Consider the following 14,443-nt stretch of genomic DNA (forward strand, 5'->3'; position numbering starts at 1 on the left):
GAAATGCGTAGCTAATAGAGTACTCACTGATTTTGCATCATCATATTAAAACGACGAATGACCTTCTTAATATAGCCTTGTTGACTAAGATATAACTTGTCGGCTTTCTTATCTCTAATGATCTCCATACCAAGATTTTTTTTTTGCTGCACCTAAATCTTTCATCTCAAATTCATTACTCAACTGTAATTTCAATTCAGCTATTTTTGATTTATCATTTGCAGCAATCAACATATCATCGACATAGAGAAACAAATAAATAGCTAATTTAACAGTTTTTAAATAGACACAACTATTATAATCAGAACGTCTAAAATCATTAGAGAGCATAAATGAGTCAAACCTCTTGTATCATTGTCTAGGGAACTACTTCAAATTATAAAGAGATTTTTTCAATTGACACACAAAATCTTATTTTCTAGGAATAACAAAACCTCCATATTGATCCATATAAATATCTTAATCTAACTCTCCATGTCAAAATGCAATTTTAACATATAATTGCTCAAGTTCATAATCACGCATATCAATAATACTGAGTAAAGTGCAAATAAAACTATGTATTATAACAGAGGAGAAGACATCATTATAATTAATACATAGAATCTGGCTATAGCCTTTAGCAATCAACCTTGCTTTATACCTTGCTGTTTCATTAGGATAAATACCCTCATTTCTTTTGAAAATCTACTTGCAACAAACGGACTTTTTCTCTTTTAACAATTTGACTAAATCTCAAGTACCATTCTTTTCAAGTGACTCAATCTCATCTTGCATGGCAATCATCTAATTATTGCAATCAGCAGAAATAATAGCCTCATTATAATTAGAAAATTATGTATTACCTTCAACATCTTCTGCATAATTCAAAGCATAAGCAACAATATTATGCTCCTTAATTAACCTTTTAGGTGGATTAATTTGCCTTCTAGACCTGTCAACAACAATAGTATATTGTGTAGGCTGTACAACGGAATAAGAAGTTGGAACACTAGATGAATCATGATCAATAAATAAATTTTTAGCAATAGGTGCATATTGGACAGCAGCATTTGATGTACTTTTTGTATTGATAAAATACCCCACTTGTACGCTAGAACTCTATTGATTCTGAATAGTAGCATTAAACAACATAGTAAATTCATTAAAGATAACATTCCTATTAATTACCACCTTTTGTATTGCAAGATTTCACAATCTGTAACATTTAACGCTATATTTATAACCAAGAAAGATGCACTTAATAGCTCTAAGCTCTAATTTACTATTATCAATGTGAGCATAAGTAGGAGAACCGAAAACTTTCAATTCTGAATAATCAGCTAGAGAACCAGACCATACCTCAATTGGAGTTTTCTTATCAATGTTAATGTTGAGTAATCGATTAATAAGATAGCAAGCAGTGGAAGCGGCTTCAGCCTAAAAACACCTATGCATACCTACATTAGATAACATGCAAACGGGCCCTCCAGATGATAGTTCTATTCATACGCTTAGCTACACTATTTTATTGTAGAGTACCGAGCAGTGTATTGCCTCATAATGTCTTCAGACTTATAATATGAATCAAATTCATCAGACATAATTCCGTGCGGAGTTTTTTTTTTTACTTTTTTTCAGTTTGCCTTTCAACCGTAATCTTTCACTCTTTAAATACTTTAAATGCTTCTGATTTATGCTTCAAGAAATAAGATCAAACTCTCATCGAGTAATCATCAATAATAGTTAACATATAACGAGAACCACCTAGTGAAGGCTTACGAGATGGTCCTAATAAATCAGAATACACATAATCAAAAATACATTCTGTTATATGAAACAAAGTATTGATTTTCACCCTCTTATGCTTACCAAAAATACAATACTCACAATATTTCAGCTTGCCGATGCTATGTCAATCAAAAAGACCTCTCTTGCTCAATTTTGCCAAACCAAGTTCACTTATATACCCAAGACGCATATATCAAAGATTAGTAGCATCATAATCTGATAATGAATGTGAACTTACAGCGGCATCACCTATAATTATAGTGTCTCAGAGATGATATAAATTGATATACTTCAAATCATCTTTCATTACAATAAGAGAATCTATTTTCACCTTGAAAATATCATCTCCACTAGATCAATCATAGCCTTTATTACAAAACTAAAAAGTTTTTCTTGGCATCGAGAGATGAGGAAGAAAAGGTAAAAACACTCCCCCCACGGTTAAATAAAAAAAAAACTAATGAATGTTTAATAATTTATTATGCAGTAAAAAGTTTGTACTATCTCAAATGCACTCTAGTTGCGCTCGCATCAAGAAGACTTCAAGAAGACCTGCATGTCTAACTTAAAACTCTAATTGCAAATCTTTGTAACTTAGGATTTTCATCTCCATATGAATCCCACCACTCAGCTAATACAAAAAAGAAACTAGTTTATATTGAATTAGAGAAGACAAACAATCTGCAAATATGGAAATGTCAATTACCTGGAGCCACTGCAGATTCAATTCCAAAAAATTCCTTCGCACTTTTAAAAGCATCAAGCTGCATGTGGACCTTCACTAATTCAGATTTGTTGGGTATCATCTTGTCAAGACAAGCATGCAAGCCAAGCTTAATATCGGGCAACAAATTGAACCCATAATTATAATGAACGACAGGATTCAAATAGTACGCAGCAGCATGTAAAGGCCTAGAAAGCTGTGATTCCCATCTTTTATAAATGATTCTCAGTATAGGCATGTAGTTTTTCTTCACATTACATTATTGAAGTTTTCTTTTATTCTATTCTTTGCCAGGTCCATCTGCTCATAAATATATGGCATAGCAGGCTTTTCATCTGAATCAACCAAGTGTAGAACTTTGAACAAAGGTAATGCGACTTTCAGGCATGTTAGAAGATTAGTCCAGAATCCACTACTATCCAGAATAATTTCTGCAACTATCTTGCCCTCTTTGCTTTTAGCAAATTTATGTGAGTAGAAGAAAAACCAAAAATGTGAATAAAACAAGCATAATTTGCTAAAACACGAACCATAAGTCATCTGTAGTCTGTACTCCTGTAGTACCATGCTCAAGTATATGTTTACAAAATTAAAATAGGAATTTGAGTTTGGATTCGTGTTTTTGTTGATGTAGTACAGGTGATTCTAGTAACACAAGGCAAGGAGGATAAAAAAAATGCCCAAAAAGGATAAAAAGAAAAGAAAAGGAAGGAATCACAGCTGGTTCGTGGACGAGCAAACTGCTAGGAAGCATAAAAAAACAAAACCGTGGACGGTAGGATTCGAACCTACGCGGGCGAAACCCACATGATTTCTAGTCATGCCCAATAACCACTCTGGCACGTCCACTTAACTTAACTAGTTTGTCTCAAAAACTTTAAAATTATATCTCTTTCCTGGGCCTTGGATGCTCACAGAGATCGGGTTCGTCACGCTTGTGCATCTCCTGTGTCAAAGTCGTTGCGTCCTCCCACACCCCTCCCCTGTTGGTGGCACGAGCTGATTGCTCTGGTTACCATGCACGGCCGATTTCGGAGCACGGGCAGTCACGTCAGGCAAGTAACACGCACGCGGCGGCCTACACGTTGGGCAGGGTTAACAAATGCTATCTGATAACCGAAAATCGGATTCCACCGTATTATTCGAAAACCGGAGAATTAAGTCAAATTCAATCAAGTTTCATCAATTTTTCGAAATTTAAATTTGAATTTAACCAAAAATCGCTTAGTTTCTAAATACAAACCGAACCGAATCGATAAAAACCATGTATTTCGAACTATTTTCATCGCATTTGTTAACTCTACTGTTAGATAATTAGATGTGGATAGGCTCAACAACTGCCAGCCTCGAACAAAAACTTAGCTCCTCCACCTCTGCGCCGTCGAAACGCCTTATGCACGTGAGATACTCCTCTACCTATGCTAGCCGCCGGTCCCATCGGCTACTAGATACAAGTATGTATTTAATAGGTAGTTTTAGGTTTTTATTAAATTTATTTTTTGAGTTTTAGATCGATGTAATGGCTTAAAAGAACTTGCATCGCTAGCTATAGTCTATCAGAACTACCGTACCATCTAACTCTTAACTATCTCTAACGGTTTTCTTTTATGGTCCAGAATCCCTTCACGATGAGATTTTCGTTCCCTTTAGTGTTCCAACAGGTTCTCTTCACGATTCCCGTCACGAAGGGATTTCTAAGGTCATTTCCTTCAGGATAGGATTCTCTCTCCTTTCTTTTCGCGATTCCTCTCGAAGGAAAGCTGTTGGAGATGAGAGAAAATAAAAAGAATGAGAACGGAGAAGGGAATTAGAAAGTGAACAAAATGAAATTTCCTTCGAGGGGAGTCACGAAGAAAAAAGAGAGAATTCTATCCTGAAAAAAATAAACTAAAAATTTCATCGTAAAGAGAACCATAAAAAAAAACCGTAATAACGAAAATCTTTTCACGTCGACTACTGCCTACTAGCTTGTTCCCTCCTGGAGGCTCAAAGCCTGTCAATCTGTCAGGCGCATGGAACATGCCAATACCAGTGTAGCTTACCGGCGTATCAGGCTGAAGCCGTCTCCGCTGTAACAAAGCGTACTTTCCCTCAGAATCGTTCGTTAATCGTTAGCCCTCGAAGCCGTCTTCTCTTCTGCCCCCCGGTGGAGTTCCTTGCGTCTACCTCCGCCGCATTCGTGTCCCCTCTCCTCGCGGGTCGAGTCGAGACCCTTTTCTCCTGCTCTCCTCTTCCCAAACATCACCGGCTTCTTCTCCTGCGCACTTGCCCCGTCCATGAAGCACGCGCCGCTCTCCTCCCTGCAGGAGGAGGAGGGGGAGCCCGCCGGAGACGACTCCGCCTTCTCTGCCGCCGCCGTCCCGCCTCGCCCCGCCACGCAGTAAGCGACCCGTCGATCGCCGCCCCCTCCCTCCCGGGCCCTAAACCCTAACCAATCTGCTGCCGTGTCGCTTCACCGCAGCCACTCGCTCCAAAAGTACGCGCCGCTGGACTGGTCCGCCTACTTCGACGAGGAGCGCAGCGTCGCCGTCCCCGACACCGACGACGTGCGTCCTTGCGAGATCCTAATTCGTTTTTGGGGTTTGCTTCTGTTCTGCACTTGTGCTGTGATGCGATCTAACTGTTGTATCTTTTGTCGTGTTTCCTCTAGGTTTTCAATGTGTACACAGCCGGATCGGAGGGGCCCGTCGTGTTCTGCCTGCACGGAGGCGGCTACACGGGGTATGTCCGTGCCGCGGTTTATCTACGAAATTTACCGGTTTTGGTGGCGAATTGCATACATGGCCATGGCTCCGGACTTGCTGTAAATGCTTAGCATGGGCACTGAATATGGATTGGATTGAGTGTAACTTATTAAGAATTTAGTTTTACGCGGTAACGGTGTAGGTGAGGATGGAGCATAAAAACATGTGAACAACAACTGGTTTCTGTAACACTCAAATTCATGGGAGTGAGGAATTAGTGCTCAAGGGCTGCACTCAAATAAGTGAGTAACCCGGCGTGAAACGCATGTGTCGCGAAATGCAGGAGTGCACACACATCTAGCTGAATTTCTAGAGCAAGCCTTTTGGAGCATCGTCTACTGGATGCTAGAAAATGTACCAATCCCATCTTCCGTTACGGTTGTGAAATGTGTTGTCAAATTTAATTTTTGACTAATAATGCACCCAACAAAAAGGATAATGCTGAATGTCTTTTTAGTAGATCGACAGGGGGGCTTAATGCCCATCTGATTTGCACGCGCCCAGGTAGGCAGCCTCCTCAACAGAAGGCTTACCAACCAAGCTAAGCTCGGTTCGTGCTAATGCTGAATGTAGAGAGCTGGAATCATTTTTTTCCTGACAATGTCCCAAATCGACCTTTATATTTTTGGTCGGGAGCAGCCGAGGAGCCTATGAAGACAACATTCGCTTTTATTTCCGATAGTATTCTAAACTTGCTTTAAATGACTTGACTTGCCTCCTTACGAAATGTTGTCATGGCAGCTTGCTTATTAAATAAAGATGTGCTTACATTGCTTTGGTTATTCCTCGATCTGCCTTAGGCTTTCGTTTGCTCTAGCAGCAAGTCGAATAAAGGACAAGGCCCGTGTTATTGCCATGGATCTGCGAGGTCATGGGAAGTCTACCACAAGTGATGATTTGGATTTGTTCATCGAAGTATGTCCTTCATGTTTCCAGAGCTCATTATTAATTGTATTTGATGGTTACACTTCTCATGCTTATGAGTTGTTTCACGATTTGTTGGCCTCTATTGTACACATGTTACACAGCCTTCTAAAATTTATTATTTGCAACTGCAGACTCTTACCAATGATGTCATAGCTGTTATACGTACAATGTATGGAGATTCGTCACCAGCAATTATACTTGTTGGCCATAGGTAAGTCAGCATCGTGCATTTATTTCCCTTGGTTTTCTTTTGCATGTGCATCCCTTATCTGAAGTAGTCTACAAACATTGACTGAAAGTTCTAGTGGTTTTCCAAAGGGCAATGCTAGCATGGAAATCCCTTTTATGGCACACATAATCATAAACCATAACAGAGAAGTGAGTTGCCCAAATAGGCCCTGGAAAGTTATTTTTCATGGTCCTAAAACATCCACTGAAACATCATGCTCTTAATTTCCTCCAGCTTCATATATGCTATTTTCTCGTCTGCTTTATAGAATGCATCCTTTTCTTTGTTAGATTCAGCAAGCCTGTTACTGATGGTTTCTAGTGTTAAAAATTGTAACTATGGAATGCTTGAACTTCTTTGTTAGCATGGGCGGCTCAGTGGCTGTACATGTGGCTGCAAGAAAAGCAATTCGTAATCTCCATGGTCTTGTTGTCGTTGATGTAGTTGAGGTCAGTAACAGTTTTTCCTTATGTAGAAGTTTATGTTATGGTTGTGCAATATTGCTCATCGGTGATCCTGAGCACATCTTTTGATTTTTTTCTAAACAGGGAACAGCAATGGCTTCACTGGTCCATATGCAGAAGATTTTAGCAAATCGAGCACAACACTTCCCTAGCATTGAAAAAGCAGTATGTTAATTTGATCCTACGTCATTTGAGGTCACCTCAAATTAGCGTTAGATATTTCCATTGCCCTCAGTATCTAAAAATGTCTCTTGTTTAGCTTATTAAGCTGAAATGAGTTGCGCACTTGATATTGTACACAACATGGCCACAAATGCAACTGGATGAAATAAAGAGGAACAACAATTAGGAACTACTTTCATTTTCGAATCTGTGGCGTGCTTAAAGAACTATGTGATTACAGCTGTGGGCGTGCTAGCTAATACATCAGTAAATCTTTTTAAATTATCTCCTGCACCTTATTTTTGTTTAATCGATTTCAAAATTATGCAGATTGAATGGAGTGTCAAAGGCGGGCCATTAAGGAACATTGAGTCTGCTCGTGTTTCCATTCCATCTACCTTGAAATATGATGAATCAAGGAAATGGTAAGCAATGTGCATACAAGAATTGTGCTGACATGTTGGCCACCATTTGCATACCTATCATTGATCATCACTTCGAAAACTAAGTATTCTGTTGATTTGTTTCAGCTATACATATCGCACTCCTCTTGAGGAAACAGAAAAATACTGGAAAGAATGGTATGCTCTCAACCTGATGGTATTCTTTATGATATTTCTGTCATTTTTGCTGAAATGATTTTAGTTTCTGAATGTCTTTCTACTAAATTCTCTTCTGTGATTCTGTGTTAGGTATGAAGGTCTTTCAGACAAGTTCTTATCATGTCCAGTGCAAAAGATCCTGTTATTAGCTGGCACTGATAGACTGGACAGGTTTGTTATATCCAATCGCGAGGAATTACCTTTTTTCTTATCCATGATCGTTACTTTTGCCTGATGGTTAATATCATCACTTAAGTCAGTGCCATTCTTATACCTGTCATATTGCTTATTAATTTTCTCGTTGCTTGTTTGTTGCACTAGAATGCAGTATCTCCTTGGATTTGCAAATACAGGCATCCATTCATTTTATTAAGAGTTATGGTTTATCAGCTGTTGGTTTATATAGATTGCACTAGTGAGTTCATTATGTTCTGCCAGCTTTTGTTGCTAGCACTTTTGAATGGAAAATGAAATGGTACTATTCCATGACCAAAATGCTGCTTTCATTCAAACTAGACCTCTTGATTAATTGTTAGTTTATATGAACATACAATCTATATTGCGCTCTTAATCAGTAGTATTATGAGATGTGAATTACCTTCTATCACCCCATGAGCCGTTATTTAGGAGTGGAGGACAAATTGTGTAATGTGTTGGTTAATACATTTTGCAGAGCTTTAACAATAGGTCAAATGCAAGGAAAGTTTCAAATGGTGGTGGTTCGACACACTGGGCATGCCATACAGGTTAACTCATACTATACAACATGTTTGAACTAAATCATTGTAATGGTACCACTGATCCCTTTTTATCATCTAATTCTTTCAAGCCTAAGATCTTTTGTGTCATTCCTCTAGCTTGAGTCTCTGTGGTTTAATTTGCTGATTCTTCTCTGCTTCTAGAGCTTGTAATAAGCTCATGCTGCCTAGATACTCTAGGGCTACTTTGAGAATGTCACATATTTTTTCTGACATGTAGAGGGCAGCACAGAAATTAGCAACCAAAGGTTCATGTACTGAGTGCTGTTCATTATGTTCTGCTTTAGTTAGTGATTTTTTCTTTCGGAAGCTTTACTGTTAGCAAGATTTTTCGCCAATGAATTGCATTCCTTCACCAGTTTTTACATAATATCAAAAACTTCATTTCAGGAAGATGTACCTGAAGAATTTGCATCACACATACTAAATTTCATATCTCGCAATAAAATAGGGCCAAATGGTGTCGAGGTTAGTAGCTAACCTCTCTCTCACTTTCTTTTGTTTTCTTCTTAACCTATTGCTTGACACTTTACTTTTCTCAGATACCTGGCCTCATTAGAAAATGGCAGCACTAGACAGAATGTATGAAAGAGAAGTTGCCCAAGAACGTTTCAAGATGATCATGTAGGCGTGAGCAACTAATTTTCCTTAGTTTTACCATTTGGTTGCGACTCCCACCTTGCTTGTCACAAGTGGTTTGGTTTTATGACATGGTTCACGACCTGTGAGTGCCATTTGTATGAGGTTTGATTATATGTTTGTGAATAACGCTGAGTGTTTTATAATGCTTTCCGTGAAGTTATGTTGTCAAGTAGCTCTCGATGATAAATGAGAAGAATTAATCTGTGTGTGTATATAGTACATGATAAGAACTCAAGTAATCTATATGTAAGGGATAAGGACTCTATATTTTTTTCTTAACATTACCAAGGTATACCCAAATGAAGGCATTGACTGCAAGTGGTCCCAATCTAAGAGGTGCTGCTTTGTACAGAGAACTTTGATGAGGTAAATTTGTGCTACTTAAAAAAGGAACAATGACTTTTCCGTTACGTTATTCCCGTTTTGCTACATCTGATTTCCGTTTCGCTCCCACCAACCCTGACCTTGTGATTCCCATTCCTGACCATCCACGCGTGGCCCTCACATCTGACTCATTGAGCCTTGGTGGCATCTACCGCGGTGAGTCCTCGTGCGGGGGGGGGGGGGGGGTGCCATCCTCGGTAGCAAGAGTGTTGCCATGCAACCTTTACCTCTTGTGACTGTTTAACTGTCATATCAATGTTGAGGTATGCTCAAGCATAAAATCCGTTAAATACCTGTTCAAGTACGTATATAAGGGCCATGATTGGGCATCTATGTCTGTGAATGAGGCTGATAGCAATGACAACATTGATGAGATTAAGTAGTATAGGGATGCGAGGTGGGTGACCCCTCCGGAAGCCTCGTGTAGGATATAAGGCTTTGACTTGAGCAAAAATTCACCACATGTGATGTAACTACAACTTCATCTCCCAAACATACAAATGGTTTTGTTTTAAGAGAGCTAAGATATCCAAGAAGTGCTCAATCGGGAAGATGCTGAGAAGTTAATCCTAACAGAGTATTTTGAGGCGGACATATTACATGAGCATGCTCGAGGTATCTTGTACCGGGATTTCCCCGAGTGGTATACTTGGTAGAAAGGCAAAAATAAAAAATTCTGGCAAAGAAGGAGACGAGAAGGTGGATAGGTTGGTAGAATCATCTCAGCCCATCCAGACCAAAGGGAACGCTATTATCTTTGAGTTCTTCTGAACCACATGACAGGCGCCTACCTCCTATGAGGACCTAAGGACGGTTGGTGGTGTATCATCCTTTCATGAAGCCATAGAGAGAAGGGGTTTGACCGAGGCAGACAGCACATTGGACGAGTGCCTCACCGTAGCAGAGTTGTTTCAGATGCCATCATCGCTCTGAAGTCTCTTTGCAACAATACTAGTATTCTGTGAGCCTAGCGGCATTCGTGGCCTATGGAACAGACACTTGGAGGGAATGTCGGATGACTACCGTCGCACTGATCAATGTGCACACACGGTCGAGCAGAAGGTTTTGATAGATGTCAAGAACATGCTGTAGTCGATGGGGAAGGATATAAGATTATTCCCTCTTCCCGAGATCGATGAGACACTTGACATGGCAAATGGTGTGATGAGGGAGATATTCGAGGAGTCTATGATCACTATGGACCATGAGCATGCAACCCTATATAAGTCCCTCAATGTTGAGCACAGGGTCGTCTACGACAAGATTCTAGCCATGGTTGACAGCGGCAAAGGAGGCATGTTCTTCGTCGACGGCCCAGAAAGCACAAGGAAGACTTTACTTTACAAGGCATTGCTTGCGATGATCCACGGCCAAGGGAAGATCATCGTGGCGAGGGCTATATCTGGTGTTGTCGCTTCTATAATGCTCGGAGAAAGGACTGCACACTCATGATTCAAGATACATCTGAGCATTGATGATGGGGGTTTCTGTGGTTTCACAAAGTAGAGTGGGACAACTAAGCTTCTGCAGGTGGCATCACTGATTATGTGGGACGAAGTCTCCATGACTAAGAGGTAGGCGGTGAAGGCCCTCGACAACAACATGCATGACATAATGGGCCAGCCAGATGTCCCATTTAGCGAGAAGACGATTGTGTTTGGTGATGACTTTAGACAGGTTCTCCCTATTGTCCGAAAGGGGTCAAGGTCTCGGATAGTTGATTCAACATTATGTAGGTCCTGCCTGTGGAAGTGCATGCGACACCTAAGGCTCGTGCATAACATGAGAGCTTAGAGTGATCCATGGTATGCGAAATACCTATTGCGCATCGGTAATGGTACTGAGGAGGCTGATTGTGGTGGCAACATATGTCTACCTGATGATATATGCGTAGTGTATATAGGAAAGGACACTGACATCGATAAACTTATAGACGGCGTGTTTTCGATGCTCGACGCTAACTTGGCTGAACCAAACTATACCACGTTGAGAGCCATCCTGTCCACACAGAACAAGTGCGTGGATACAATTATCATGAAGATGATTAGTCGTTTTCAGGGGGACAAGATGGAGTACCATAGCTTTGGTCGCGCTGAAGATGACCCCCACAACTACTACCCCCAGAATTCCTTAACTCTCTGACCCCAAATGGGCTACTTTCGCATGTGCTAAAACTCAAGGTTAACTGTCCTATAATACTTCTCAGAAACATTGACCTGCCAACGGACTTTGCAACGGGACAAGGCTTGTGGTCTGGGGGTTCCAAAGAAATGCTATTGATGCAGAGATCATGCTCGGGCAACATGCTGGGAAGAGGGTTTTCCTACCTCGGATCTCCCTATGCCCCTCTGATGATGAAATGTTCCCTTTCCAGTTCAAGCGGAAACAGTTTCCTGTTAAGCTCAGCTTCACCATAACAATCGATAAGACACAGGGATAGACCATCCTAAACATTGGCGTGTACCTCCCCTAGCCATTGTTCTCTCATGGCTAGCTATATGTCGCGTTGTCTAGAGCCACCATGTCACATCCTAAATCCATAATCATGTGATTAAGCCTAATCATCAAGCCTAAATTTGGATAATTTATTTTGGCACACTAGAGCACTTTATTTTGAGTCAATTGGGTGAGAGAAGGAAATTCGGGAGAGAAAGGAATAGAATTTGCGTTGTAAATATCTTCCTTCTCTTGCATATGGGACCCATTTGAGTGGCCAACCACTCAATTTCCCTCTCCCCCACGTGCAGCCACCCACTCTCTCACTCCCACCATGCTCTCTCTTTCTCCCTCCTATTTCCAACCAGCCAAGGAGAAGAGCAGCCCCCTCCCTCTCAAGCCCTCTCTCCTTCTCCCCTGATTCCTCCCTCTAGAAGCCGAATTGAGGTATGCATATGGTATTCACACGATCACTAGCTCATAAGCTTCCAATCCATCCAATTCATTTGCGTTTTTTCGGAAGAATTGAGCCGTTCTTGACGTTCTTGGTGTTCTTGCTTGAAGCACGAGGAACCATGGTTGGACTCATCTTCCCAGGCGATTTCTTCGTTTCCTTCATCAATCGATGGTCACCAACCTCCACAAGCACCGTGGGTAAGTCCCTCAGGCTTCCCTCGTCAAGAATGCGTGAATTAGTGGATCTGTCGGAGGGTGAACTCCTGTCGCAGGGATCCCGAGAGACCCCTTTTTAGAGATTCGGCCGGGGGGATGATCCTGGAAAAGCTTGTTTGGGAAATAAGCGGGAACGGAAACAAATGCGATGGCTGGCGGGAGATGATTGCCCTAATGCGAGGAAAAGATGGGTGTACCGGGGTTTAGACAGGTTCGGGCCGCACGGAGGCGTAACACCCTACTCCTGTGTGAGCACTATATTTATCCTTGAAGGGAATTCTTCAAGGATGTATCTGGTTCTAAGGGGAGAGCCGTTTTACAAAGAGCTTGAGGCTCTCGTGTTCTAGCTTGGCTTGAGCTGGTTCGAGCGTCTGCGTCCTTTTCTTCACACACTTTCGGTTCCTTTGGTCTTGTTCGTCGGGGGGTCCTTCCTTTTTTAGTGTTCTCCATCCTTTCCTTTTATAGGCGCGCCGACCTCAACATATCCTGAATGGGAAAGAGGGGATGCGAATGTCAAGGTGCTACGGAGAAAGGCGTAATCATTTCATCTCGACGAAGTGACAGGGGCGGTGGAGAAATGCGGCGCGCATCCGACCACCCGCCACTGTGGAAGCCCTCGGGTGCCATAAAGGGGGCCCGCCGGGCAGCCTCAGATGTGTCCGGGGCGCCCATCCTGTCTTGTTCTTCCGCCATGGCCGGGTGGCAGACGGAGCACTTCGATCTTGGCAACGTTATCCCGAGGCACCCGGATGAAACGGGACGGGACCCGTGCATTTAATGGACCCACGCTCCCCCCTCCTGCCAGTGCATGGCAGGGTCTGACACTGGGGCGTGGGCAGCTGAGAATGTCAGGATGTCAGGATGTCAGGCCGCGCGTGCCTATTAAATGCGGCATTGGGCCTTTGACTGGATGACACCCTGACGACGGGACCCTTCGGGTCATCGAATGATCTTGCGCGAACCTTCGGGGAACCGGGTCCTCGGGGGCTGCCACGTGCAGCCCCGAGTACTCTCCCCCGAGCACTTCGGTGGGACCTTCGGGGAACCGAGTCCTCGGGGGCTGCCACGTGCAGCCCCGAGCACTCTCCCCCGAGCACTTCGGTGGGACCTTCGGGGCACCGAGTCTGCCACGTGCAGCCCCGAGTACTCTCTCCCGAGCACTTCCTTCTTGGTATTTGGGCTCTGCGGATCATCGGGGAACTAGGGTGCTCGGGAACCAGAGGCGGCGGCCCCGAGCACCTTCTCCCGGGACTTAGCTTCTTCTTACCTTGCAGGGTGGTGACATGTGGTGGATGGCCGGCCTGGCCTCTGGACTTAGGGACCCCTGGTTCTGAATACACCGACAGGATCGATTTTGAGTTCGGAGCTAAGTTTGTGGAGTTCTCGAGTTCTTGAGCTTTGGAGGAAAAAAAGAGGATTTAGATGAGATTTGTACTAGGAATTGTGTTTCTAGGTTGGTAAATGAGTTCTAAACTCTATGAACTATCTCAAACATATTTTTCTTTGGTTTGGAGATGCTCGCAAATCAAATCGACTGAGTTTTCCCCCTCGAAGTAACCTCTCTGGACAACCCGGATAGTTCGGGTAGACCAGTAAAAACCCAGATGAATTGTGCTAAAAATTCATTAGGGTTTAGGGTGCAAGTTGAGTCTAGAACACTTTGTATAGTGTATATGTATGTTTATGTAGGATATATTTAACATGTGAGTCAAATTGACCGAGGAAGATCATCGAGAAGTGCAAGTCTGCCTAACCCGAATAGTCCAGGTTAAACTCGGAGGGTCTAGGTAATTCACGGTGCTTTTAACCGAGCACCCTCGCTTGGAGCCTCACCTGGATAATTCGCCCAATCCGGAGGGTCCGGGTTAATTTGATTTAGATTTAGCAGAGAACCCTCGCTCGGAGCCTCACTCGGACATTCTGGCCTAA

General features: G+C 42.3%; 2 protein-coding genes and 1 non-coding gene across 4 annotated transcripts; 2 read left to right on the plus strand and 1 right to left on the minus strand.

The window, feature by feature from the left end:
• Positions 1–3,261: 3,261 nt before the first annotated feature.
• Positions 3,262–3,343, minus strand: TRNAS-AGA (transfer RNA serine (anticodon AGA)). Its single transcript has one exon. It is a non-coding gene; the product is annotated as a tRNA-Ser (tRNA).
• Positions 3,344–4,581: 1,238 nt separating this feature from the next.
• On the plus strand, positions 4,582–9,172 carry LOC133888945 (uncharacterized). Of its 2 annotated transcripts, XM_062329349.1 has the most exons (14): positions 4,582–4,692; positions 4,760–4,874; positions 4,956–5,040; positions 5,145–5,215; positions 6,039–6,153; positions 6,297–6,376; positions 6,759–6,843; positions 6,943–7,023; positions 7,351–7,445; positions 7,551–7,601; positions 7,713–7,793; positions 8,296–8,368; positions 8,771–8,848; positions 8,923–9,172. In XM_062329349.1, the coding sequence occupies exons 2-14, from the start codon at positions 4,771–4,773 to the stop codon at positions 8,953–8,955; spliced, it is 1,032 nt and encodes a 343-aa protein (XP_062185333.1). In that variant the 5' UTR covers positions 4,582–4,692; positions 4,760–4,770; the 3' UTR covers positions 8,956–9,172. The 2 variants fall into 2 exon arrangements, with proteins under 2 accessions (XP_062185333.1, XP_062185332.1); XM_062329348.1 differs by having other exon boundaries at positions 4,597–4,874.
• A 1,329-nt stretch (positions 9,173–10,501) lies between these two features.
• Positions 10,502–10,858, plus strand: LOC133889485 (uncharacterized). Its single transcript, XM_062329989.1, has one exon. It carries the CDS (start codon positions 10,502–10,504, stop codon positions 10,856–10,858), a length of 357 nt encoding a protein of 118 aa, XP_062185973.1.
• Positions 10,859–14,443: the final 3,585 nt, after the last annotated feature.

Source organism: Phragmites australis, chromosome 13 (assembly GCF_958298935.1).
Source record: "Phragmites australis chromosome 13, lpPhrAust1.1, whole genome shotgun sequence".
NCBI lineage: Eukaryota > Viridiplantae > Streptophyta > Magnoliopsida > Poales > Poaceae > Phragmites > Phragmites australis.

Coding starts and splice junctions, on each gene's coding strand:
- LOC133888945 (XM_062329349.1), top strand. CDS start 4,771: ATGAAGCACGCGCCGCTCTCCTCCCTGCAGGAGGAGGAGGGGGAGCCC. Junction 5,041..5,144: donor CCGTCCCCGACACCGACGAC/GTGCGTCCTTGC, acceptor TGTTTCCTCTAG/GTTTTCAATGTGTACACAGC. Junction 7,024..7,350: donor TCCCTAGCATTGAAAAAGCA/GTATGTTAATTT, acceptor AAAATTATGCAG/ATTGAATGGAGTGTCAAAGG.
- LOC133889485 (XM_062329989.1), top strand. CDS start 10,502: ATGGGGAAGGATATAAGATTATTCCCTCTTCCCGAGATCGATGAGACA.